Source organism: Dysidea avara, chromosome 8 (assembly GCF_963678975.1).
Source record: "Dysidea avara chromosome 8, odDysAvar1.4, whole genome shotgun sequence".
Taxonomy (NCBI): Eukaryota; Metazoa; Porifera; class Demospongiae; order Dictyoceratida; family Dysideidae; genus Dysidea; species Dysidea avara.
In genome coordinates, this window is record NC_089279.1 from 1,067,501 (window position 1) to 1,077,500 (window position 10,000).

General features: G+C 41.3%; 1 protein-coding gene across 4 annotated transcripts in view; it reads left to right on the forward strand.

Annotated features, from left to right (window-relative positions):
• LOC136265143 (uncharacterized) overlaps nucleotides 1–10,000 on the forward strand; it is a 37,959-nt gene that overhangs the window by 21,908 nt on the left and 6,051 nt on the right. For all 4 annotated transcript variants that reach the window (XM_066059947.1, XM_066059946.1, XM_066059949.1 and 1 more), the window contains 5 exons: nucleotides 4,241–4,446; nucleotides 5,962–6,060; nucleotides 7,895–8,110; nucleotides 9,489–9,619; nucleotides 9,674–9,751. In XM_066059947.1, coding sequence (XP_065916019.1) covers nucleotides 4,241–4,446; nucleotides 5,962–6,060; nucleotides 7,895–8,110; nucleotides 9,489–9,619; nucleotides 9,674–9,751 — 730 coding nt within the window. The remainder of the gene's footprint in view (nucleotides 1–4,240; nucleotides 4,447–5,961; nucleotides 6,061–7,894; nucleotides 8,111–9,488; nucleotides 9,620–9,673; nucleotides 9,752–10,000) is intronic.

The window sequence follows — 10,000 nt, forward strand, 5'->3', positions numbered from 1 at the left end:
CTGAAAGGTGTAGTGCTGAAAGGTGTGGTGCTGAAAGGTGTGGTGCTGAAAGGTGTGGTGCTGAAAGGTGTGGTGCTGAAAGGTGTAGTGCTGAAAGGTGTAGTGCTGAAAGGTGTAGTGCTGAAAGGTGTGGTGCTGAAAGGTGTGGTGCTGAAAGGTGTGGTGCTGAAAGGTGTGGTGCTGAAAGGTGTGGTGCTGAAAGGTGTAGTGCTGAAAGGTGTAGTGGTGAAAGGTGTAGTGCTGAAAGGTGTAGTGCTGAAAGGTGTGGTGCTGAAAGGTGTAGTGCTGAAAGGTGTGGTGCTGAAAGGTGTGGTGCTGAAAGGTGTGGTGCTGAAAGGTGTGGTGCTGAAAGGTGTGGTGCTGAAAGGTGTGGTGCTGAAAGGTGTAGTGCTGAAAGGTGTAGTGTTGAAAGGTGTAGTGCTGAAAGGTGTGGTGCTGAAAAGTGTGGTGCTGAAAGGTGTGGTGCTGAAAGGTGTAGTGCTGAAAGGTGTAGTGCTGAAAGGTGTAGTGGTGAAAGATGTAGTGCTGAAAGGTGTGGTGCTGAAAGGTGTGGTGCTGAAAGGTGTAGTGCTGAAAGGTGTAGTGCTGAATGGTGTAGTGGTGAAAGGTGTAGTGCTGAAAGGTGTAGTGCTGAAAGGTGTGGTGCTGAAAGGTGTAGTGCTGAAAGGTGTAGTGCTGAAAGGTGTAGTGGTGAAAGGTGTAGTGCTGAAAGGTGTAGTGCTGAAAGGTGTGGTGCTGAAAGGTGTGGTGCTGAAAGGTGTGGTGCTGAAAGGTGTGGTGCTGAAAGGTGTAGTGCTGAAAGGTGTAGTGGTGAAAGGTGTAGTGCTGAAAGGTGTAGTGCTGAAAGGTGTAGTGGTGAAAGGTGTGGTGCTGAAAGGTGTGGTGCTGAAAGGTGTGGTGCTGAAAGGTGTGGTGCTGAAAGGTGTGGTGCTGAAAGGTGTGGTGCTGAAAGGTGTGGTGCTGAAAGGTGTGGTGCTGAAAGGTGTAGTGCTGAAAGGTGTAGTGTTGAAAGGTGTAGTGCTGAAAGGTGTGGTGCTGAAAAGTGTGGTGCTGAAAGGTGTGGTGCTGAAAGGTGTAGTGCTGAAAGGTGTAGTGCTGAAAGGTGTAGTGCTGAAAGGTGTGGTGCTGAAAGGTGTGGTGCTGAAAGGTGTAGTGCTGAAAGGTGTAGTGCTGAATGGTGTAGTGGTGAAAGGTGTAGTGCTGAAAGGTGTAGTGCTGAAAGGTGTGGTGCTGAAAGGTGTGGTGCTGAAAGGTGTGGTGCTGAAAGGTGTAGTGCTGAAAGGTGTAGTGGTGAAAGGTGTAGTGCTGAAAGGTGTAGTGCTGAAAGGTGTAGTGTTGAAAGGTGTAGTGCTGAAAGGTGTGGTGCTGAAAGGTGTGGTGCTGAAAGGTGTGGTGCTGAAAGGTGTAGTGCTGAAAGGTGTAGTGGTGAAAGATGTAGTGCTGAAAGGTGTGGTGCTGAAAGGTGTAGTGCTGAAAGGTGTAGTGCTGAATGGTGTAGTGCTGAAAGGTGTAGTGCTGAATGGTGTAGTGGTGAAAGGTGTAGTGCTGAAAGGTGTAGTGCTGAAAGGTGTGGTGCTGAAAGGTGTAGTGCTGAAAGGTGTAGTGCTGAAAGGTGTGGTGCTGAAAGGTGTAGTGGTGAAAGGTGTAGTGCTGAAAGGTGTGGTGCTGAAAGGTGTAGTGCTGAAAGGTGTAGTGCTGAAAGGTGTGGTGCTGAAAGGTGTAGTGCTGAAAGGTGTAGTGCTGAAAGGTGTGGTGCTGAAAGGTGTGGTGCTGAAAGGTGTAGTGGTGAAAGGTGTAGTGTTGAAAGGTGTAGTGCTGAAAGGTGTAGTGCTGAAAGGTGTGGTGCTGAAAGGTGTGGTGCTGAAAGGTGTGGTGCTGAAAGGTGTGGTGCTGAAAGGTGTAGTGCTGAAAGGTGTAGTGCTGAAAGGTGTAGTGCTGAAAGGTGTGGTGCTGAAAGGTGTGGTGCTGAAAGGTGTGGTGCTGAAAGGTGTAGTGCTGAAAGGTGTAGTGCTGAATGGTGTAGTGGTGAAAGGTGTAGTGCTGAAAGGTGTAGTGCTGAAAGGTGTGGTACTGAAAGGTGTGGTGCTGAAAGGTGTAGTGCTGAAAGGTGTAGTGGTGAAAGGTGTAGTGCTGAAAGGTGTAGTGCTGAAAGGTGTGGTGCTGAAAGGTGTGGTGCTGAAAGGTGTGGTGCTGAAAGGTGTGGTGCTGAAAGGTGTAGTGCTGAAAGGTGTAGTGGTGAAAGGTGTAGTGCTGAAAGGTGTAGTGCTGAAAGGTGTAGTGCTGAAAGGTGTAGTGGTGAAAGGTGTGGTGCTGAAAGGTGTGGTGCTGAAAGGTGTGGTGCTGAAAGGTGTGGTGCTGAAAGGTGTGGTGCTGAAAGGTGTGGTGCTGAAAGGTGTGGTGCTGAAAGGTGTGGTGCTGAAAGGTGTAGTGCTGAAAGGTGTAGTGTTGAAAGGTGTAGTGCTGAAAGGTGTGGTGCTGAAAAGTGTGGTGCTGAAAGGTGTGGTGCTGAAAGGTGTAGTGCTGAAAGGTGTAGTGCTGAAAGGTGTAGTGCTGAAAGGTGTGGTGCTGAAAGGTGTGGTGCTGAAAGGTGTAGTGCTGAATGGTGTAGTGGTGAAAGGTGTAGTGCTGAAAGGTGTAGTGCTGAAAGGTGTGGTGCTGAAAGGTGTGGTGCTGAAAGGTGTGGTGCTGAAAGGTGTGGTGCTGAAAGGTGTGGTGCTGAAAGGTGTGGTGCTGAAAGGTGTAGTGCTGAAAGGTGTAGTGGTGAAAGGTGTAGTGCTGAAAGGTGTAGTGCTGAAAGGTGTAGTGTTGAAAGGTGTAGTGCTGAAAGGTGTGGTGCTGAAAGGTGTGGTGCTGAAAGGTGTGGTGCTGAAAGGTGTAGTGCTGAAAGGTGTAGTGGTGAAAGATGTAGTGCTGAAAGGTGTGGTGCTGAAAGGTGTAGTGCTGAAAGGTGTAGTGCTGAATGGTGTAGTGGTGAAAGGTGTAGTGCTGAAAGGTGTAGTGCTGAAAGGTGTGGTGCTGAAAGGTGTGGTGCTGAAAGGTGTAGTGCTGAAAGGTGTAGTGCTGAAAGGTGTAGTGCTGAAAGGTGTAGTGGTGAAAGGTGTAGTGCTGAAAGGTGTAGTGGTGAAAGATGTAGTGCTGAAAGGTGTGGTGCTGAAAGGTGTGGTGCTGAAAGGTGTAGTGCTGAAAGGTGTAGTGCTGAAAGGTGTAGTGCTGAAAGGTGTGGTGCTGAAAGGTGTGGTGCTGAAAGGTGTGGTGCTGAAAGGTGTAGTGCTGAAAGGTGTAGTGCTGAAAGGTGTGGTGCTGAAAGGTGTTGTGCTGAAAGGTGTAGTGCTGAAAGGTGTGGTGCTGAAAGGTGTGGTGCTAAAAGGTGTGGTGCTGAAAGGTGTGGTGCTGAAAGGTGTGGTGCTGAAAAGTGTGGTGCTGAAAGGTGTGGTGCTGAAAGGTGTGGTGCTGAAAGGTGTGGTGCTGAAAGGTGTAGTGCTGAAGGTTATTTATTTGAATTTTGTGGACAGACAAACAATATTTGACGTGTCCAGGGGACTAGCCTCCAATCACAATACATGCTACACCTGATATAAACAGATGAAACCAACTGGATCATGGTACTAAATATCCTTCATCTCTTTGATATACATTGAACTCTACAGTGGACACTTTGCAATCCATTGTACAATCTATATTTAGAGGTTTTGCTCTTTTAGAAATAAAGACTTGTTGTGGGGACAAAATCTTTGTCCTTATATGGAGATGTTTTTTTATTGTGTCTTTTCTTTGGAGAGTCCTTGCGAATTTTATTATACGGACTTCACATCAACTCATGTGTTGCATACCATATTAGGCCACACTAACTTAATTAGATATTTCATTGCCCTAACCCTGTGGACCTACCCACCTTTTGGTAGAATAAAAAATTATATTAGTTATAAGATAAAACTATTATTTTGAGCAAGAGTTCCAATAATATTTTGTAACAGGCATCTTGTCGAAATGCTCTGTAGTTTCAAACAAACTATATGTTTTAACACGACCATGCCTTTCAATTTCTACTGTATACGTGATTTAGTTGGTGAGAATAGACAAATTTTAGCATTGTGTACTAAAATTATATCCTACCAATGCATTTTGCCTCTCACATGACCAATAAAAAGCAGCCGTTTACCAAATAACAGCCCCCAATATGCTTTATTTTACAGCAACTTACCATTTTGCCAAGTATAATCTGCCAAATATATCTATCTAGCTTGTTATGCACCCCCACAACCACTGAGACTACTGGACACAGAGTGGTGTAGTGTAGAGTTGGTGGTTGGTCAAACTCATGATCACTCATTGCGAGGCGTGCCACCCATCTCCAGTTGTTTCCACACAATACTACACTGGTATGGTACAGATGGTAGTCATGCTAAACTAGACCTTCGTAAGCTGATCCGTAAAGCTGCTAAGGATGTGAGTGTGTGTAGTAGTGTAGTGTAGTGTAGTGTAGTGTAGTGTAGTGTAGTGTGTGTGTAGTGTAGTGTGTGCTGTTTAGTGTGTACAGGGAAACTTTGTCTTCTGAATTGACGATACAATAGAAGACACTTCCATAATATGGACACATGTTGGTACCAACAGGTCCAGCCCCATAAAGTGAGGATAACTTCTTTATTGTAGCAAAAATAATTGTGGTCCTAGATTGTCCATTACAGAGAGGTTGTCAGTGCATTCATTATTACAGAAGCCTGAGTATTAATTTCTTGTAGTCGACACTTGAACTAGCCTAAAGAGATCTAGCAGTAACATAATCTGCCACCAGTCTCAAGTAAATCTCCTTATAAACTTATTAGCCCCCATGGTCTTCATGTAGCACTACTGATAAAATCCTTAACTGGCGAGAAGTTTGTGTTGTGTAAATGGAATACAGAGGAAATGTTCCAGCTGTTTTGGCTTCTTTGGTGCAACATGTTGAGCTGAGCCCTGAAAAATTAGCAAGAAGTTATCAGCCAACTAGGTGATTAGTGATGACAGTAAAGATGACATGTGGTTTGGCTCCAGCACAAGTTCAGGAAAGTGTCAGAACAGACTATACACTTTTATGGGTTCCTCATAGGCAATATATGGTTGGTCATGAATAAATTAGAGAGTAAAATGGTTTTTGGAATATTTTTAGTGGGTCAAGCAGTATTACAAATGAGCCAAATTTCAAGAACTCACATAATTCTATAATGCTTTTGAGAGTTCGGTTCGACAAAGTCACCACCTGGCCTGGAATTGTCAACAGTTGCAATGTCATGATAGTGACTACCACCTGCTATATGAGCTTTTCACAGATTCCTAGTGAGATATCATATAAATGAGATCCTGTCTTTATTGTGGGATAAGTGTAGTAGTTGTACTGTAGTAACCTGGGCCCCAAATTGTGCACTTTATCATAAAACCACAAAACTGTCTACATATATAGTACTGACATCCATTTTAGATATAGTTCCATAACAGATCTGACCTTTTGGTAACTTTTATGGCTATTTTAGCACAGAAAAATTGATCATTTCTGTCTTTAACTCCCTTAACTTGTTGAAACGTGATGCCGAAATAAAGGTTTTGTTAAACTTGGTTTTATTGAAGTCAATAGGTGATTTCATTCTGAAGTTATGGTCACTTTTATTAGTTGCAAAATTCTTTCAATTTCATGAATTTCCTGGGGCTGGTAAATCATAGGTAATACAGAGGATCGTAACTTCGGAATAAAATCACTTATTGACTCAAAAAAATTTGTCTCCTTTACTTTGGTATGATGTTTTAGCAAATTATTGCCTCAGGCAGAAATGATCAATTAATGTCCACGAAGGTCACCAAAGGTGAAATTTATGATGTTACTGTATGTAAAACTACATATCACGAGGAGTTACTCTACTTATGTGGACATTTTCATGGTTTTATATATGTTGGTTGTGCCACTCTCAATTGTCTGTTTCCTCATTACAGAGTTTGACAAACTTCTTGCAAACAAGTGAAGGTCATTGTGAGCATGAGATCAAGAGATTGGAAACTGCATTTGATAAAGGATTGATCATTAGCTGGAAAGTTAGTTGATGCATTTGTGCCCAATCTTCCTAAATGGGTAGTCACTTTAGACTATTATTTCTGTCACTAACAATCCTTGATCACCTAGTGTGTTTTGTTTGATTGTTCCATTAGGATAACCCATGACTGCAAATGTGTATTCTATCAGGGTGATTTATCTGATCCCTGGAACTAAACTCTGTTCATATTACCTGGACCATCAATACCTTTTGTTGCATACCTACTGTGATATTTAGCATGGCACCATAAAAAAGCAAACAAGAACTTGTAAGTTATCAGGCATCACTATACCTTTTATACTACTGGGTGACTTTTGGCAGTTGCTGGTGCTCACTAATCACAAGTAGGCATTATTTGAAATATCATTGTCAACCCACTAACCTACCTCAACCTGTCTTTGGATTAGCCCACCCACCTTGACTGTAATGGTTTATGGTATGGATGTTTGCATGTGTGGAGGAGTTTTAGGATTGAGGAGAAATATAGAAATAAACTAGAAAACTCACCTATACCTGCAACTATACCGTCAGATGTAGCTGATGCCTACAAGTCACTTATTGTTTTGATTCTACAATCATATAATTCATTTTGCCTAGCGCTTGTTTGTTTACTTTTTTGGTAACATAATCATGATTAGTGAACCTGTACATATCACATCAAAATAAAATAGCACCACATTTGAATGTGCTGCCTGACTATCAAATACTAAAATATGTGGTGGCTTTTTTCAGCATGTTCTGCCTATTGCAAAGAACAGTTTGAAAAGTGCCGCCTATATGTAATCAATCTATTTGCTGTGAAAATTACAGATGATTCCCAGTATAATAGTTAGTAAGTAGTCGTGACCCACTACCCACAAATCAACATACCCGTAGACTCTGGTTATTAGGAGCATGCACTTATAATTCTAGGAGGAATCATTTGTGAAATTTACTATACTTGTTAAGCGCATGCGCTTATAAATTATGGTAAGGAATTTCTGCTAGGAGGGCATTAGTTGTGCCCACTACAGTTTTCAAGCGATTTGAACACCAGTAAATAGTTTGATTTAGTTGTGGAAATGGAAATCCTTATAAGTCAGGTAGCTACAGCTATCGTTATTAGCTACAGACGGCAGTATCGGCTAGACATGACAGCTTGTACGATGGGCCTGGTGAGGCATCGAGTGTGCTGTGACATGTTTGATTCGTTCTGACAATTTTTGCTGCAATTCTATGTAGTACGAGGTTGCAGAGACGATTTCAACCATATGCGCTTAACAAACAGGTGTCTAGCACAAGTACACCATATGGCCTAAATATTTCGAGGGGCAAATATTTCAAGGTTGAGCAATGTAGCTAAAAATAAAATTTTCGGGGATGTGCAAACATTCCCAAAATGTATTAGACTATATGGAGGTCTAAATATTTCAAGGCTAAAATTTTCGTTGATAACCCTCGAAACCGTGAAATCAGCAAAATTTTCCCCCTCGAAATATTTAGGCTATACGGTACCACATGCGCTTAATAACCATGTGCGCCTATTAACCGGAGTCTACGGTAGTTAGTGGAGAAAGAAATTTGACACAAAGGAGAACAAAGGTATTTGTATAGTACATGCACTGTAGCAACTGTGGTGGGCATTTTAGGCCTACTAAATGTTGAACCATATTTAGTTATGCTTGGCTGAAGGCATCAGTTAGTTTTTTCAAGTAAAACAATTTGTTAAAACTTGGGTCACTCTGAAGGCTTAATTAAGCCTAAATAACACTGCCAAGCATTTGTCAAAAATGAGGTTTTTCCTGTTTTAAATAAACTACTACCATACTGTATCTTTTTTGTACTGGTTATTTCAGAGTATCAGTTACAACGGCACATTTGATAAAGTGATCAAGAGCAAATATTATAGACGTAAACATGATAGGAATCCTCAAGAGGTGACTCAGAGAAACTACTACTCAGTTGACTTCTACCTCCACATGACACACCATTGTGTTATTGGTGACCACACATTACTACTAACATTTAAACTGGATAAATCTCATGTTCACACCGATGATGATGTGCTTGTGGTGAGTCATGTGGTCCCTATAGTGGATTGGTGATTGACTTGTGATGTACAGGATGTCATGACCATGTGCTATCTAGGGTGTGTCCCACTATAAAATCATGTGGCACAATAAGATGCATATGTATGCACTTTATGCTGCTAGAATAAAAAGCAAATGTAAAGGATTCATACTGGAAGAAAAGTATTATTATTGTAAAATAAGCTTACTGGGTAAACAGATTCACCAACTAGATATTGCAGCTATCCATTCTCTAAGATGTTCACTCACAAATACATTTTGTGCACTCTACTTATTCTTTAACATTGTATTACACTTGCAGTAGGATTCTGGTAGGTATAGTCACTTGCTGCCTATTACAAGGTACACGTAGTCTATGTACAAAGTGCAGCATAAAAATCACAAAAAGTACACTTTTGCTGTGGTGCATGAAATATTCTGCTTAAAAATGTTTTTGTAATCGAATGCTCAACACCATTTTCCCCATAAAACATCATGAAATCCAAAGCCATAGTAATTTTTTGCAAGACCACACCAAGATTGCACCTGGTCTGTAGTTGAGTTCAGTGAGAATTCCAGACCCCAGGCTGTGTGGCACATCAGGGACTAATTGTCTTGGTTGCAAATAGTGTTACTCTATTAGTAGTTGGTATCAGTTATCAAACTACAAATAAAAATACTACCAAAACAAGGCAGGGATAACAGGCTGGAGATAGCATTGAGCATAACTCTAGTATGGCAGGTGTAGTTAAACAATGAGCAACAGCAACTTATCACGTCTGCAGGAAACACTCTAATAGAACAGTCACCACACAACAAAATATGTGTAGAACAATTTCACACTGCCAACATAGGTCAACAGTACAACAAATACATCAAGTAGTGTAAAACAATATAGCTATGTATGAGGAAGCATAAAATTATATACATGGCAATTATTGATATCAGTACTTGTTGCAGTGAAATGCGATGTGTGGAGTATTGGTATCAGATGGGTGGGTAATTTGCTGTGTCACTAATTGTAAGTTGTCTGGGGATTTCCCTGATCAAGTTTCCATCTGACCTAGCTGAGATATTTCTACATTCAACAGTTTCAATGTGGCTACAGGCTTTAGTCTTCTTGTGAGCTCCTCCCTAATGAAAGTAAAGTTAAACTTTGATTCGCAGGGTTCTCCTTAATTTAGTAACCTTATAATTTAGACTACAACCTGCAACTGTTGTGCAAGAAGTGTGGTAGAAACAAGCCCATACAATATTCCTTTTATTGAGTATGGCTGTTACTCTCATGCGTTGCCATTGTTACCACATTACAAATTTCAATATGTAACTTGTTGAAGTCTAATAGTACTAAGGTGTTTAGTAATGCTACTTCATTGTGTAGGTTGTCCCTTGTTCCAACTTGGATGAGTTTTTGAATCCTGTGGTACATTATTCAGTGGATGGGTTCAATGTTTCATTCCCTGACCTTGAATTGGTACCATGTTACAATGGCAACCATCTACCTCACATCAGGTGATCCACTGGTTATTACATGCCATTAGTTCATTTTGGTTGCCATAACAACAGATATTTGTACAGTTGCTGTTACATAACTCAGCGTCCACCATGGAAATATCACTCTGTAAATAAGACAAGACAAGTACGGTGAGTTATTTTAGAAAGTGTCCTTGTATGTGGATAAAATTTTTGAAGGACTAAGCTAATCAATATATTTTTTGTGTAAAAGTGCAAATCTTTGTGATCCCTAATATACAGTTATTATTGTACTGAATATTTATAACACTGTCAGGGTTTACCTGTAAACCTAGTGGGAGGGGATAAGAGTCCCCATCCCCCCACCCCTGACAATATCCTGACATGAGTGATATTGAAGATGTAGTGCAATTGAAATTG